Here is a 17495-nt window from a genome sequence, read left to right as displayed (position 1 = left end):
CCTATCCAAGTATCCACCCTCGATACATAACTGTTATTAGCAACACATAATAGCTGCTGGTTGACTCCAGGATGGCGGAGTGGAGAGTGATCTAAGCAAAAGTCTTGCCCTTGAGCCACAGGGCCTCTTTAACTGGAAAAGCACCCAAGGGTGGGGATTGGCAATGATGCCTTTCCCTCCCCCACCCCCACCCCCAGTGGGACTCTGTTTGATCTGCAGCCCGTCCTCTTTTCCATTTGTGGAAAATCAAAGCAGCAGGGAAGATCTTGGCCTCACTTCTAATCCTCTCTCTCTTTGCAAACAAAGCAGGAGATGAGCTATGCCCAGTGATTGTGATTGATTTAAGAACAAACTCCCTGTAGATCAATGTTTCTCAACTTTGGCAACTTGAAGATGTGTGGACTTCAGCTCCCAGAATTCCCCAGCCAGCCATGCCTGGCTGGGGAATTCTGGGAGCTGAAGTCCACACATCTTCAAGTTGTCGAGGTTAAGATGTACTGCTGTAAATGTTGTGATTATGCCAAATCCAACATTGCTTTCACTATTCCAGTTGTGATCTGTAGTTGTAGGAGTTCAGATCAGATCTTTAAAGGAGGAGAGAAGGAAAAGCTCAGATCTCTTCGTGTGCTTTGGTTGATGTGTAAGCAGTGGGCCTGCTTTGTACATCCTGCAGCACAGAAGTGTAATTTGTTTTGTTGGACATAGCTTGTTGCACAACTGTAGTTTTTTCTGATTTGTAAGTTGTGTTTTATTGTGATGGGGCACAAGGGAAGACAGCAGCTTCAACTATGGAATCAACCACCACCACCCCAATTCCTTTTTTCTGCTTATTGATGCCAATTAAAAAGCGGAGTGGTTTTGATTGCAGGATTGTGACTGTCAATCTGACTTTTTTCATCTCCCTTGAGGGCCATTTTAGTAAGCATCCAACTATGGCTTGATTCAATCATTCGTGCTTAACAAAACCACAGGTTGTAAGAGGGGTCTTCAGACTTGGCCCTTTTATGACTTGTGGACTTCAACTCCCAGAATTCCTCAGCCAGCATAGCTGGCTGAGGAATTCTGGGAGTTGAAGTCCACAAGTCATAAAAGGGCCAAGATTGAAGATCCCTGGTAGAGGAGGGGTTTTCAAACTTGACGACTTTAAGCCTTGTGGACTTCAGTTCCCAGAATTCCTCAGCCAGCCATGCTGGTTGGGGAATTTGGGGAGTTGAAATCCACAAGCTTTGGCTTAGAGTGGCGCTGTGGTTTAAAGCTTACCAGGTACGTCCAGCCAAATGTGATTTAGTTAATAAACCTTGTATGAACCAGAATAAGAGAAATACGAATGTTATGCCTTTGACAGTTGCATATCCTTGTTAATAGAAATGGAACCTGCAATCAAATTTGCAAAAAGAAGTGCTCCTCTTTAGGGTTTCCTCTGCTTTCCATTCTTATGTCCCAGTTAGTCGCAATCCCCTAAAAGCCACAAGCAATCTTTTTTGGGTGAGGTTTTATTCATGTACTTTTTGTATTTCCACTTCTACAAAATATTGGACAATTCCCAGTTCTGCAAGTTCACGTTTGTGATACTCTTGTCACAACATAAGCAATGACCCTGACAATCTGGACATCTGAAGTAAAGAAAAATTAGGGCACTCCCAGCATTGGATTAGATATAGTGGAAGTGAAGAGCAATAAACAGTACAAAGAAGAACTGTCTAGTGGATTCCTTTAATTAATCTTCAAGGATTGCCTAATGGGTTTACTTTTCTATGACAGTGTTGTAGAAAGGTCCTACAGAAATGGACATATAGGTGAGGGAAATATAATTCCATGACTTCCCTGGAATAAGGAAGGAAGGAAGGAAGGAAGGAAGGAAGGAAGGAAGGAAGGAAGGAAGGAAGGAAGGAAGGAAGGAAGGAAGGAAGGAAGGAAGGAAGGAAACTTCCTGCCATGAAGAACTTGTAACCCAACTTTCCCCAATGTGGTGTACTTCAGGCAAATTGTATTAGCTTCCATGCTAAGATGAGCTTTATGAAGACTGTATACTGTAGACCAAAATATCTGGACATCATGCTGGAAATATTTAAAGGGCCAAGTAGGAAAGTATTTCCTTGCATATGAATGTCAGGCAGTCCTGACATTTTTAGAAGATCAGAGACCATCCCACGAGGACTGTTTCCCCTTTTTATATTAAATGGAGAATGATTTCAATGAAAAATTTCCATGGAAGATCTGATAATATAGTAAATTAAATCACAGTCTACTCTTTAGGTAAGGTTTCAGTTATCAGTTGCCCTCCAGATGTGTTGATATTACAGCTCTAGCTATCATGATCTGAAATAAATGGAGAACATTTGATTGGAGAGGGTAAATTTGGATTCAGAGATTCCAAATGGACCTTTGTAACCCCAAACCCGCAGTTTGAACAGACTCCAGAAATGAAGCTCAATTTAGTGAGAACAAGGGAGGATCCTGGGTGGTTCCACATAAAATTTAATGTTGCCATCTTCTGCACCTGCCAGTCTGCACCTTCTTCAAGGGTGGCCCCATTAATTAACAGATCACAGTAATCCAGGGATGAGCAAACGGCAACCCCAAGGCTGCATGCAGAATCTAAGATCCTTTTCTGGGGTCCCCACCTACCCCTTTAACTGCTGTTGTTCAAAGTCAGCAGCCTGGATTCTTGCTATTTTGAGAAATGAAGTGTGCAAACATGGAGAGTTATGCCAGAAAATACCAAGAATTAACAACATTTAAAAACAAAATAATAGGGATGCGGTGGCTCAGTGGGTTGGGACGCTGAGCTTGTCGATCAGAAGGTCGGCAGTTTGGCGGGTCGAATCCCGAGTGCCGCATAACAGAGTAAGCGCCTGTTACTCGTCCCAGCTTCTGCCAACCTAGCAGTTCGAAAGCACGTAAAAATGCAAGTAGAAAAATAGGGACCACTACGGTGGGGAAGGTAACAGTGTTCCGTGCGCCTTTGGCGTCTAGTCATGCCGGCCACATAACCACGGAGACGTCCTCGGACAAGCGCTGGCTCTTCGGCTTTGAAACGGAGATGAGCACCGGCCCCTAGAGTTGGAAACGACTAGCACGCACGTGCGGGGGAACCTTTACCTTTACCTAAAAACAAAAAACAAAAATTATCCCCAAATTGAGAGAGAGAGAGAGAGAGAGAGAGAGAGAGAGAGAGGGAGGGAGGGAGGGAGGGAGAGAGAGAGAGAGAGGGGGGGGGAGGGAGGGAGAGAGAGAGAGAGAGAGAGAGAGAGGGAGGGAGGGAGGGAGAAAGAGAGAGAGAGGGAGGGAGGGAGGGAGAGAGAGAGAGAGAGAGAGAGAGGGAGGGAGGGAGGGAGAGAGAGAGAGAGAGGGAGGGAGGGAGGGAGGGAGGGAGGGAGGGAGGGAGAAAGAGAGAGAGAGGGAGGGAGGGAGAAAGAGAGAGAGAGGGAGGGAGGGAGGGAGAGAGAGAGAGGGAGGGAGGGAGGGAGGGAGAGAGAGAGAGAGAGGGAGGGAGGGAGAAAGAGAGAGAGAGGGAGGGAGGGAGAAAGAGAGAGAGAGGGAGGGAGGGAGGGAGAAAGAGAGAGAGAGGGAGGGAGGGAGGGAGGGAGGGAGGGAGAGAGAGAGAGAGGGAGGGAGGGAGGGAGGGAGGGAGAAAGAGAGAGAGAGAGAGGGAGGGAGGGAGAAAGAGAGAGAGAGGGAGGGAGGGAGAGAGAGAGAGGGAGGGAGGGAGGGAGGGAGGGAGGGAGGGAGAGAGAGAGAGAGGGAGGGAGGGAGAGAGAGAGAGGGAGGGAGGGAGGGAGAAAGAGAGAGAGAGAGAGAGAGAGAGAGAGAGAGAGAGAGAGAGAGAGAGAGAGAGAGAGAGAGAGAGAGACTGCCCATGTACATGAGATGGTCCACCTACTGGAATCATTGTTTCACCTTCTGGGACCCTCAGCCAGTCAAAAAAATTGTTGCACGCAGCCCCTAGCCATCCAAGGACCCAAGAAGATTATAAATACAGTTCATTTAGTGACCCTTCAAAGTTATAACAGCACTGAAAAAAGTGGCTTATGACAGTTTTTCACAGACCATTGTCACATCCCCATGGTCATGTGATCAAAATTCAGACGCTTGGTAACCGACTGACTCATATTTATGACGGTTGCAGTGTCCTGGGGCACCACCTGATCACCTTTCGCAAACCTCCTGACAAGCAAAGTCAATGGAGAAACCCAAGATTCCCTTAGCAATTGGGTTACTAATTTAACAGCTGCAGTAATGACTGTGGCAAGAAAGATCATAAAATGGAGCAAGATTCATTTAACAACTGTCTTACTTAGCAACAGAAATTTTGGGCTGAACGGTGGTCGTAAGTCGAGGACTACCCGTAGTGGATCGTGCCAGAGAAATGAACTTTTTAATAATGTTCCTCTTGGAGATTTTTCAGAAGACGGGACAGGAGTCTTATTGTGTATTTCATAGCTGTTAGCCTTTTTTATCCTGCAGAATCATCCTTTGCCTTTGGGGGAAAATGCAAATCCCAGAAACTGAATAATCAGCTGGAGACTTGGCAAAGCAAAAGTGTTAAGCCATTCGGAGTGCATCCATTTCCCCCTCTCGTTTGCCTTTCAAAACATATTGCAGGAACTGTTCCAGGTCTTTGTTCAGATTAATAATTGCATCATGAGAATGTCATAGTCTGCCTTCCATGTAATCACATTATGAGACAATTAACCCAAAGAGAGTGTGACAGGGAGAAACTGAGCCACAGCTTCCCAAGGGAGAGAAGACAGAAAATCAGGAGGTTGGGACCAGAGAACATCTAAAGAACTTATGGAGGGTATGAGTGTCCAAACAAAAACCTTCACCTAGACAGCAAGGGTGAGAACCAATGGCCAACTCTGTGGGGTGGGGGGGGGAGAGATCCACTCTAGAACAAGATTGGAAAACTGGTCCAGTTGGAAGTGCTAAAGATTAGGCTGCCAAAAATTGCTTGTGATTTGAGTTTTCAGGGATGGGATAATTAAAAAAAACACACACACACAAGGGGAAAAAGGGACATTCCTCTTGTATTTTGTCAATACGGATGTCAAATTTCTTCCTGAGCATAATTCAACTTGCCTTTGATCTAAAACATTGTGCAGTACATAAAAAAACAACCTGCCTCCAGAAGTGGTGAATGCTCCAACACTGGAAGTTTTTAAGAAGAAACTGGACAGCCATCTGCCTGAAATGGTATAGGGTTTCCTGCCTGAGCAGGGGGTTGGACTAGATGACCTCCAAGGTCCCTTCCAACAACAACAACTTAATAATAATAATAATAATAATAATAATAATAATAATAATAATAATAATAATAATAATAATAATAATAATAATAATAATAATAATTGTCATTAGAATCGGGCAGTTAACAGAGCCTTCTTGACTTTGGCACCTTAATTGTAATTTTTTATTCCTCAAAAACGGGTCATATTTCGTACTAGCTTTATTTATTTTCCCAACTCTCTTGTGAACCCCTGCTTTATTCTGTAAAGGTTTCCGTGAATAACTCTGGAGTGCTATTTTAATTGTGGTCACTTGCGTGGATTTGAGGCAGATACATTTTATTGTCTGTCTCTTCTGACTGCTGGTGGAGTTGTTTAATCGCTTCTTTTGTTGCTGTAGTTTGTTTTAGCCTACACATCTTGAAAGTTCTTTTACTGAAAGACATGACAGAAATGTCTTCGGTTTGTCATTGTTGCTAAACAGATTTATCATTAGTTCGGTAAAGATGCTTTTCCAAAAGGGAGCCACAGCCACCCAGTTTGGATCCAGACTGTCTTTCAGGACGAAATCTTAACTTTCGCTAATAGCTTGTTTGTTTTTAGCCAATAATAAAATCCCACCCATCAAGAGCTCCTAGGGCATCTCACAATTAAAAGATGAAACAATAAAAACACAACAAATTGCATAACCTATGACTGTGAGAAAGTGCAGGAACAGGCAAGCAAAGGAGGGGATGAGAACAGAACGAGAATATGGTTACTCATTTTATGCACCTATTTAGTTCTTTGTATCTCACCTCAAGATCCCAAGAGCTTTTATGTAAAAAGCCACCCAAAATTATGTCTCTGGTTCAACTTTTCCTTGGAAACATCCAGGAGGCTGATGAGACTCTCGGTGGGAGAGTTGACCTATTATATATTACATGGCAAGCTTCACCAGAAACTTAACAGAATAACAGAGTTATTTATTTATTTTTTTATTTATTTACTGGTTATATTTATATACCGCCCTATTCCCTGAGGACTCAGGGCGGTTTACAGGGAATTAAAAATCCAAAATACAAAAATTAAGAACCAAATTAAAAAATATTAAATTGACCCTGTAGTCGATTAAAAAGAACCCCAAATTAAGTTGTAAGGGACCTTAAAAGATCTTTTAGTCCATTCCTCTGCTCAAGCAGGAGACTCTCTGCCATTTCAGACAATCGGCTGTCCAATCTCTTCTTAAAATGATGGAGCACCTACAACTTCTGAAGGCAAGCTGCTCCACTGGTTAATTGTTCTCACGATCAGGAAATTTCTCCTTAATTCTAGGTTGAATGTGTCCTTGATTACTTTTCGTCCATTGCTTCTTGTTCAGGTGCTTTGGAGAATAGCTTGACTCCCTCCTCTTTGTGGCAGCCCCTGAGATATTGGAACACTGCTATCATCTCACCCCCACATCCTTCTTTTCATTAAATTAAACATACCCAGTTCCTGCAACTGTTCTTCATATGTTTTTGCCTCCAGTCCCCTGATCATTTTTGTTGCTCTTCTCTGCGCTCTTTCTTAGAGTCTCAACATCTTTTTTATATCATGGCGGCCAAAACTGGATGCAGTATTCCAAGTGTGGCCTTACCAAGGCGTTATAAAGTGGTACTAACACTTCACTTAGAGCTTCAAGTTTGAGCTAGATTCATTACGCCCTTGTGAATCCAATTAAATCAGTCTAATTTAGAAGATAAAATCTATTTTTGGTTGTCTAATGAAGTCACACATGTAATATGAAACAACTTAACAAGACAGCATGCAAGGAAAATATAAAAAGTGCTGACAAATAGCGCTGCCCCTATAAAACATATAAGGAATGGCTGCTGGAATTGGATATGTCTAGTTTAATGAAGAGAAGGATGAGGGGGGACATGATAGCATTCTTCCAATATCTCAGGGGCTACCCCAAAGAAGATGGAGTCAAGCTATTCTCCAAAGCACCTGAAGACAGGACAAGAAGCAACGGATGGAAACTAATCAAGGAGAGAAGCAACCTAGAACTAAGGAGAAATTTCCTGACAGTTAGAACAATTAACCAGTGGAACCACCTGCCTCCAGAAGCTGTGAATGCTACAACACTGGAAGTTTTTAAGAAGAGACTGGACAGCCATTTGTCCGAAATGATATAGGGTTTCCTGCCTGAGCAGGGGGGTTGGACAAGATGACCTCCAAGGTCCCTTCCAATTTTTTTTAATTATTATTATTATTATTATTATTATTATTATTATTATTATTATTATTATTATTAGTAGTAGTAGTAGTAGTAGTAGTAGTAGTAGTAGTAGTATTGTATTGTATTGTATTGAACTGATATGAGTGCTGTAATTTTCTATGTATTTTGCTAAAACCAATGGTTGCAAATACAACGTGCCTCTTTGTGTTCCCATTCAGCTTCATGTCTGTGCGTCTTATGAAAAACGATGGGATGGGCTTGCAGAAGTACTCCTATATGAACGAAGACGAAGCTTGGAAGAGTTACTTGGAGAACCCTCTAACAGCAGCCACTAAGGCCATGATGAGAGTAAATGGGGATGATGACAGCGTAGCAGCCCTGAGTCTCCTCTATGACTATTATATGGTATGAAAAACAATTGGTGCAGGGGTTAGGAGAATCAGCTGGGTGCACTGACAAAATGGCTGCCACTGCAGGCCTGTCAAGCTCCCAAATGTCCATAGAGCAGAACTCATTTCTATTTTTGCAAATAAACATGATGCTAAAGCAGTGTTTCTCAAACTTGAGAGTGTTTCTCAACCTTGGTAACTTTAAGGGGAATGGGGAATGCTGGCTGGGGAATTCTGGGAGATGAACTCCACACCTCTTCAAGTTGTCATAGAAGAAACACTGCCTTAGAGTGTAATGCAAATCTAGACCATCTGATTTGTATTTATAGCTGAGGTTGTTGCACAAACTAGAAAATATGATTAATTTGGCCACCAGGCTAAATGCATTTTGTCAACAGTTGCGAATACACAATAATAGAGATTCAACCTGGAACATCATCACCCTGATCTGCAGCCCATGTTTATTTCTCATTTTTTCTCCTTGCTAGGTTCCAAAAGAAAAGCGAATCCTTCCATCTGGAACACCAGGGCGCAGTGAAGTTGGGAAGAGGTAAGGAAAATATCTGCCCTGTTTTGTAAACTGCTTGAGGGGGGAAAAAAATCTAGCAAATGAGGACTGCATAAATCCATGCTACAAAACATCTGTTTCTTTAGTTCAAAAAATAATTGAAAGGTGTGTCAGTAGGTGACGACAATGGGAGGGCTGGACTCCACAATGTCTTACTAGATTACAAGTTATGACAGATTGGGGGATGGGGTGAACAGAGCAGAACTGTTTGCATCCCTTTGGGGTCTGTGGCTGCCTCCTACACAATGGTCCTGATGAAGCAGAAAGCTGAGGTTGTAGGTTGGCTTCTTCCTACCTATTTCTGGACTAGGATCGGATCAGAAATGCTGCTTATGTGCCCAGTTGTTTTGAAAAGCTTTACTATGCTTCCAGAAGATGTGCATGCCTCATTGCAAGGGATCTTGGATGCTGTAGTTCAGCAACACTGATGGGACATCATTTGCTATTCCTAGTAGAGAAAGAGGCTTCTGAAACCACTTGGCAGCCACTGCAAAATTATAAAAAGAGGCAATCTCTGCTCAGATGTGGGATAGAGATGGTGTGCTTAGAAATAATAATAATAATAATAATAATAATAATAATAATAATAATAATAATAATAATAATAATAATAATAATAATAATAATAATAATAATTTGGAAGGGACCTTGGAGGTCATCTAGTCCAACCTACTGCTCAGGCAGGAAACCCTATACCATTTCAGGCAAATGGCTGTCCAGTCTCTTTATAAAAACTTCCAGTGTTGGAGCATTCACCACTTCTGGAGGCAGGTTGTTGTTGTTCCACTGATTAATTGTTCTAACTGTCAGGAAATTTCTCCTGACACATCTCAAGTTATTCTTAAAAGAGATGGAGACAGATCCATGAAGGTTAGGGAAGACAGACTTTAGCCTTTCCAGGTGATCAAACAGGAAACGGAACCTGATAAGCTGACTCTACTTTATTGTAAGACTGGGTAACAGAAATTTACAGTCTGATAGTACAAATCTCCCACCCTCTCTATTACAGCCTGAGAAGTTAAGAAGCTTCCTTTCTGTGTTTCTTTCTCTGCCTATTATGCAGCTCCAGGCTATGCCCTCTCTTATCCAATCTTCCCTTAGGCAGCATCCCTTCTCCCCCAACTCCCAAGTTCCTTTCCATGTACCATTACAATAGCATATGTTAGAGTGCTATTTTTGATGAGTAAAAGGATGAATCTGTACTGCTATTTTCTTGATTCTGGCCCAAAGCTGGAATCTCAGCTGGGGGGGTCCTAGATAGCTGAGGACATTGAGAACTAGGAACAGCGGTATCTCTGCAACGCCTCTGCATGGTGTGTAAGGGTGATAAACTACTTTCTATTTCAACCACTGTGAAAAACAATTTATATCCATCCTTTCATCCTTCTGGGCATCCATGCTTCCCAGAGAAGGGACTCAGAGTGCCCTTCAGCTTTGTGCTTTATATCTGCTTCTGAACAACTGCATGGAAATTGAAGATAAGGAGTTAGGAGGTGGGTTGTTTGCTGGTCCAAGCTAGAGGAGTGAACAACAGCTGGAAACTTTGGCTGGAGAAGGAACTGAGCTGTGGAAGAAGGAAGAACCGGCCTGGCAGAATTGGCCTGGCAAAATCCCCTGAATTTCCTACAGCAGGAAAAGATAGCATACAGCAGGGGTCTCCAATCTTGGCAACTTTAAGACTTGTGGGCTTCAGCTCCCAGAATTCTGGGAGCTGAAATCCACAAGTCTTAAAGTTGTTAGGCAACCCTAGCAATTTAAGACTTGTGGATTTCAGCTCCCCTGGCCTGCAGTCTTCCAAGTGTTGCTGGACTACAACTCCCAACAGTTCCACTCAGAATTCAGGGAACAGTAGCTGAGCTGTCTCTGGAAAGCCATGGGTTCTCCATCCTTTCCTTGGAGAGAGTTCTGTGAAAGAGATTGGGAAGCACTATAAAGGGTGCAAGCTTTCCATTTAGCAAAATGAAAGCAAAAGAATAATCTGATCAAGTTCTGATGATACAGTAGTTACCAAGTGGAGAGGTGGTTAGCCCTGGTAAGCTCCCACTCTGCAGATCCCCGTATTAAATGTCCTACTGTTGGCCTTCTGTTGCTAAATCCTTTCGCCTGGTCCTTCCTTCTCTTCTAGGCATTGCCATGGGATGGAATATGAACCAGAGATTTCTTCCTTTGAAGGTTCTGCTCAGCTCATGAAGCTTCTGGCTGAAAACGTTTCAGTGAACCAAGAATACCTGGACTTGCCCAAGAAGAATGGTTTGGCTTTTGAGAGCATCTCTTCTCCTCACAAGCCACCAGCTCTGCCTCCAGGTCACAGCAAACTAGAGAGCAATCCTGCAAATTATATGATTACTTCAGGAGACATGTATGACAACGGCTCGCTTAATTCCCTCTTTGACTCCATCCACGTGGCTCCACCCCAACAGAGATGGCAGCCAGATAGCACCTTTAAAGAGGACCCTGAGGAGGTAAGAACTTATGCAAGATCCTTGTTTAATGTTATCAAGCCAATGGTGATCTGTAGGGTATATATCAGTGACCCTGGTAAGTTAGGCTTCTCTAACCACATGGCATCCAGATGTACTGGAGCACAATTCCTAACATCTCCAACCAACACAGCTGGTGGTTTATGCGAATTGTAATCCAGCACATCTGGAAGATCACCAGGTTCGGGAAAGTTGGGAAAAGTATATATTAATACATAGCATAAAATGCAGATTGTTTTGAAATCCAGAAAGTTTGGTGAATCTAAGGGAGGGCCATTTCAGCTTGGTCAGCCACCTGGCTTGGATCCAAGCTGTGTGGTTCTGCCCACTTCTGTGCAGGATGTGACATGCATGGTATAAATGGGAGCAGCACAGATTGTCATAATTAGGCGTACAAAGGAGTGTCCCTTTCATACAAAATCAGTTGTCACAAAGATTCAGCAGGATGAAGTAGAGTTTTTTTTTTGGGGGGTGATGTCAGCTGTTCCTTAAATAGACTTCTTACCTATAGTTATGCACATTGTTCAATGACTACAGCTTATTTCTAAACTGCTCTTTCCTATTACACTAGGCCAGTGCAAAAGTGTTAAGAAACAGGAAATTACAGAGACGTGGTCCACCTTTAGCAATTACTGACTTAGAGTCCTGATGGGATTTGTTTCCTTTCATCCTGGTTCAAGGATAAGCAACCTTTATGGGCTGTGAAATAATATGGAATGGAACTCTCAAAGGAGATGTTTGTAAACCATGGTTTATGGTTTAATGTTCTGCATGAGCTTTCTTTTGCCTTGCTTGCTCTTCTCCTTATCCAGTTTATCCTGGACCCAAAGAAACCTGGGCAGATTTCAAAATGCAAAACAATCCACACCAAGCTCTTTTGGTTTTCTCCCATTGGGACACCACCTTTTATGGACAAAGCGTAATTAAAAATATCTTAGCAACGTCTTTGCAAATGTAGCTGAGGACAGAAGGAAGGTTTCTGGAGATGAAAGGAAGATCTCCCACTTCAAACATTAGCACAAACTTCCCAACTTGGTCCTCCAGTTGCATTGGACAACAGCTCTCAGAAATCCTGTTTTGGGGTCTGGTTGTTCATGGAACCTCTATTCCAACACCTTTAGACAACACGAGACAGGGGAAAGCTGTGGTGGGGGTATCTGGGGAGAAATATTGGTTTTTCTCATGGTTGTGCAACCACTTTACTTCACACCTAAAGCCAGGACATTTTCGTATTTGCTCCTAGTTCATAAGCAGGTTGCTAGCTAGGATGTGGTTTGGATTAGAATGGGTTTGGTAAGTCCTTTTCTAGCAAAAAAAAATGTCCTTCTTTTGCATGTAATGCAGTTGTTTTTTTCAACCTTGGCAACTTTAAGACGTGTGGACTTCAACTCCAAGAGTTCCTCAGGCACCATAGGAGTTGAAGTCTACATGTCTTAAAGTTGACAAGGTGGAGAAACAATGATCTAATCCATAGCCACTTCAGCTCTCTCTCTTCCTAAAGACTTGTTCTGGAGGTTGCAAAAAATAGCACTCTGCTATTCAAGAGCTGATTATGTGGTTCTGAGTACAGGGTGGTTCCCGCTTGATCGGCTCTGCTGTCCTACTTGTTTAGCAGCTGGCTGAGACAGTTAAGGAGATGGTGCTTTTTTTCTGGATACTCTGTTCCCCCACACAGTGAAGGTTAATCTGCTACATATCTGTCTACCCAATTTGCCTTGAATCTAAGGCAGGGGTCTCCAAGCTTGGCAACTTTAAGACTTGTGGACCTCAACTTCCACAAGCATTCTGGGAGTTGAAGTCCACAAGACTTAGTTTGAAGACCCCTGAACTAAGGGAACAGGGGAGGCTTCAAAATACATACATACATGCATACATACATACATGCATACATACATACATGCATACATACATACATACATACTAAATTAAAATCAAATCAAATCACACCAAATTGTCCTGGTTTTGTTCTCTGCAGTCCTTGATCTTCAACGATATTTTGAAGGCAGAAGCTCCATGTTCAGAAGGTTATTCCATCAGTGATGGCAAGACGTAAGTGTGAAGGTTTTCTCCTGAACTATTTAATCTCCAACAGAGGGGGGGGAAAATATCTTTTTTTTAAAAAAAAATCAAGCACTTCCTACACTGATGCCCTTGGTTATCCTCTTTTCTATAAGTTGGGCTCACTTGAGAACAATTGGGGACTTTCACACGTAGAGTTTCTTCTGAATTGGTGCTGCATTTCCGTGAACTTACAATGATGGCTCCTTTCAGCAAGGGAGCCAATTTATTTTCAGCTCAGCTGTTGTGCATCCAAACCTCCTCAGTTTTCTAATTGAAATCCGGGAGCTATGCAGAGATTAGGAATGTACTGGTCTCCAATGGTTCCTACGCTGTCCCTTCCACTTGGACCTTTCATATTGAGACACCTTCACAATTTGAAGTTACATAGCAGATAGACAACAGGCATAGAGTCTTCAATATGTGCCAAAGCAGGACAAGAAGCAATGGATGGAAATTAATCAAAGAGAAAACCAACCTGGAAATACAGAGAAATTTCCTTACAGTTAGAACAATTAATCAGTGGAACGGCTTGCCTCCAGAGGTTGTAGGTGCTACATCACTGAGATTTTCAAGAAGAGACTGGACAACCATCTATCTGAAATGATATAGAGTTTCCTGCTTGAGTAGGGGATTGGACTAGATGACCTTCAAGATCCCTTCCAACTCTGTTATTCTGTTCTGTTATTCAATTGCAGGGGTTTTTTTTTGAACATCATTAAACAATCAGACCAGCGTAGAAGATGGATGTGTTGCTGGTTGATGCTGTTTTTAAATGCCCCCTATTGATTAGTAGTGGTAGAGGACAGGAAGGCCTGGAGGAACGTTGTCCATAGGGTCGTGATGGGTCAGACACGACTTCGCAGCTAACAACACCACCAATTGATTAGTAGAGGAGGGTTCTAATTAGCTCATGAACTAGGATCTGTCCAGCTTTGTAGTCTCTTTATATTGGTGTAGCTATAACATTGAAGAAAACCATGTTGGCTCTGAGATTATTCCTTTTGTGTTTTACCAAGTAAAACCTCTTTCTCTTTCTTTAATGGTTCCATTCCAGTGACTTTGAATACACCTTGGGATCTCCCAAAGCTATTCATATCAAGTCAGGTGACTCACCCATGGCGTACCTCAACAAAGGACAGTTCTACCCAGTGACTCTGAGGACAGTTGGAGACGCCAAATGTTTACACTTGTCCTCGAACAAAGTGAAGGTAAGTGACAGGCAGCAAAACTTCCACCAAAAAACATGGTCTCAGCAGGATTTATTTTCAGAGCTATTCCAGCCAATAGCCATGGAGATTTCTAAAATCATTATCAATCCTGAATGTTACTCCAGAGTTGGTTTTTGGTTTTGCAAATGGATGTATAAATAAGCACTTTGTAGAAGTTAACAGTGTCTATGTGGGCTTCTTTCTCTTTTTCTAGAGCGTGGTGATGGTAGTTTTTGACAATGAGAAGATTCCAATGGAACAGCTCAAATTCTGGAAACATTGGCATTCGCGCCAACCGACAGCGAAACAGAGAGTCATCGATGTTGGTATGGAGGGTGACTACTTCAGGGTTACTTGTCCAGAATAGAATAAAAAATGGGTAGGAGGGCTTTCTCCCAGACAACTAATCTGGCATCTATGGAGATTCTCAGTCATCATGGTTGTCCGAAAGGCACTTTTTCAAAAGGCAACTGGACTTTGTTTTTCCTTGTAGAGGTTTCACTTCTCATCCAAGAAGCTTCTTCAGTCTCAAAAAAGCACCTTTGGGACAACTAATCTGGTAGATTTTAGCTGAGCTGTTTTAGGTCCACGGGGCTGGGATGCCAACCATTTCCCACTGTGATGGAGGCACTCCTGCTAATTTGTTTTGCCTACCTCCATAATCTTCTCCTCCTCCAGGTGTTTATGGAGATGATGGTGAGGGCCATAGATTTCATTCACCACCTGGGACAGACCATGGCCATTCTTGTGACCATGGCCATTCTTCTTCCTCTGGATTCAGTGGCTAAGATCTAGGATAGTGCTACCTCCGTCCAACCTTCCCCAACTCCTAAGAGCCATTCATGGTCAGAATGGCTCTTAGGAGTTGGGGAAGGTTGGACGGAGGTAGAACTATCCTAGATCTTGGCCACTGAATCCAGAGGAAAGTTTAGGAGTAGTTCTGAGGAGTAAATATGGAGCTATCACATCTTTTTAAGGTAATGATAATTAAGTAACTGTACCTGGTCAATTAAAGAACATAAATGTTTTTGTCTCTTTTAGCTGACTGTAAAGAGAATTTCAATACTGTGCAGCACATTGAAGAGGTAGCTTACAATGCCTTATCCTTTGTCTGGAATATCGCTGAAGAAGCAAAGGTAGGCTTGAGATACCAAGAGGACTACCGGCTAGAATCAGGCAGAAAAATTACCCTGCATTTTTAAAAACTGGCTCTTAATTAATTTAATAAAGAAGAATTTTGTTTAGAACATTATTTTAAAGTAGAAAAGGATTTAGGAGAAATTCAGATCGATGGAGTGGTATGGTGCAAAGTGGTGGGGCCAAGAGTTGTGTGTTAATGCTCTGACTTTCCATGGACCATCATCTCTCCAGCACTCTGCTGTCTCCCTGGCTTCCCACATTAAATTCCATTAATGTTTGCAAGAGAAGCCCACTCTCCTCTCATCATTTTTAAGTCATTGTGTTATTGTCACCCTGAAGAGGAAGTCCTGTCTCAAAGAAGCCCTTGAGAAATGGTTTGGAGACTTTCTCCCTCTCCTGAAGAGCTTTGGAAAAATGGCCCACCCAGTTTATATACCCGCAAATTTGGCAGAGATTTTGGAACTTTGAAACAATCCATTTCCAATAATCTCTTTCCTTTGGTTGGTTACATTGATCTTTTGACTTTCACCTTGGTTAGGAATGGCATCTCTGAGCAATTAGTCAGTCCCATTGCAATAACACCAGCCCACCCATTGGACGCCACTAGAGCTTCAGGTGACCCCCCCCTCCCCCCACTTTCAAGGCTACAATAGACCTAGCTCCATAGTGGTTTCTATTCACCTTTGCAGGTGTTCATTGGTGTGAACTGCCTGAGCACGGACTTCTCCTCTCAGAAAGGTGTGAAGGGTGTCCCTTTGAACCTCCAGATTGACACTTACGACTACAGCACTGGGACAAACCGGCTGGTCCACCGAGCCATCTGCCAGATCAAAATATTTTGTGATAAGGTAGAGTAAAGGGAGCCTTTGGCAATTTTGTGCATGGGCTGGGTGTGTGTGTGTGTGTGTGTGTGTAGAAAGCCTCGGGATGGCCAGGGGTAACCTTTGTTATTTCTTTTTTTATATATAGGTTTATTGTTTTATCGTAGAGAATAAAATACTGAACAGTAAAGCAAACAAACAAAATGTAATAAAACAAAAGCGTGCATTCAACCCTAACCACACACCAAAAAGAAAAAAGAAAAAGAAAAGAAAGTAGTCTACAAAAAAGGAGAAAAAAGTGATCAATTAAATTTAACAGATAACATGTACGGTAGGATCCACCCTGGCTGAGGGATGAAACAAGAAAGCAATAAATTCTCCTCCCTTTTTTACAAATGTATATAAAAGAAAAAAGAAGAAGAAGAAGCAGTCAACAGGCTGAGCTAAATGTTACACTAACCTTCAGATGTTTGCAAGTCAAAGTAGAGGAATGTCATGTCACATTGCCACGGCCTTGTCAGTCTTACTAGGCAGACCACAGGTAACACAGCCAGATAAGCTAAATCTAATTTATTGTTAAGCTACATTAACAGAACTTTGCAGCCTGAAAGTGCAAGCCTCCTGCTGTCACTTTTAGACTCTGAGAACTTAAGGAGAGTCCCTCCTGTGTCTCTTGTTCCACCCATTGTGCAGTTGTGGGCCATGCTCCCTCTTATCTGGCCACTCCTTCAGCAGTATCTTTTGGCAGCATCTCTACACACAGTCTCCCCAGGTTGTTCCCACGCACACCATTACATTAAAAAAAAATGTTCGTAGGTTTACATTTAGCAGCCATGGATGTGAGAGTGAGGTTGTGGCTTCTGTTCATAATCATAATAGTAAAGTTGGAAGGGACCTTGGAGGTCATCTAGTCCAACCCCCTGCTCAGGCAGGAAACCCTATACTCTCCTTCTCTTCTAGGGGGCAGAGAGGAAAATGCGGGATGATGAACGCAAACAGTTCAGGAGGAAAGGAAAATGCTTGGATGCCAATAATAACGGTGAGTTTCTACTAACCGCTCCTTCAAACTGTTTGGAAAGGGGCCTTCATAGGTAGATACCAGGCCATGCAAAGGAAGCTGCAGGGCTGGTAACTAACAGAGATGCCTGCAAGGTATGGTAAAAAAAAAAGTCAATATGGCAGCCACAGCAGTCAATCGTTCTCTGCTCATTCATTTGCGTGTTCCATATAATAAAGAGCTTCAGTTGCTCCATCGTGACCATCGTCTTGATGTTTTTAGCCACATTCTGCAGACACCCTAGCGTCTGGGAAAGGGAAATCCTGCCGCTTCGTGTTTTTGAGCTGCTTTCCTGCTTTGCACAACTCCAGAATCAGATATGGACCTTTGTGGTCTCTCT

The 17495-nt window shown here is 42.7% G+C and overlaps 1 protein-coding gene across 3 annotated transcripts in view; it reads left to right on the top strand.

Moving 5' to 3' along the window:
• The window catches only part of GRHL3 (grainyhead like transcription factor 3), a 54475-nt gene that overhangs the window by 15338 nt on the left and 21642 nt on the right, over positions 1–17495 (top strand). The window contains exons 2-10 of one of the 3 annotated variants that reach the window (XM_081335287.1): positions 7650–7836; positions 8309–8370; positions 10514–10850; positions 12844–12917; positions 13984–14137; positions 14352–14463; positions 15179–15273; positions 15967–16125; positions 17059–17137. In XM_081335287.1, the coding sequence (XP_081191413.1) occupies positions 7650–7836; positions 8309–8370; positions 10514–10850; positions 12844–12917; positions 13984–14137; positions 14352–14463; positions 15179–15273; positions 15967–16125; positions 17059–17137 (1259 nt within the window). The remainder of the gene's footprint in view (positions 1–7649; positions 7837–8308; positions 8371–10513; positions 10851–12843; positions 12918–13983; positions 14138–14351; positions 14464–15178; positions 15274–15966; positions 16126–17058; positions 17138–17495) is intronic. The other 2 variants (XM_081335289.1, XM_081335288.1) reach the window with 2 other exon arrangements.

The sequence above is a fragment of the Vipera berus genome, assembly GCF_964194415.1.
Source record: "Vipera berus genome assembly, chromosome: 9".
In the NCBI taxonomy this organism is placed as follows: domain Eukaryota; kingdom Metazoa; phylum Chordata; class Lepidosauria; order Squamata; family Viperidae; genus Vipera; species Vipera berus.
This window is presented reverse-complemented; position numbering and strand designations above follow the sequence as displayed.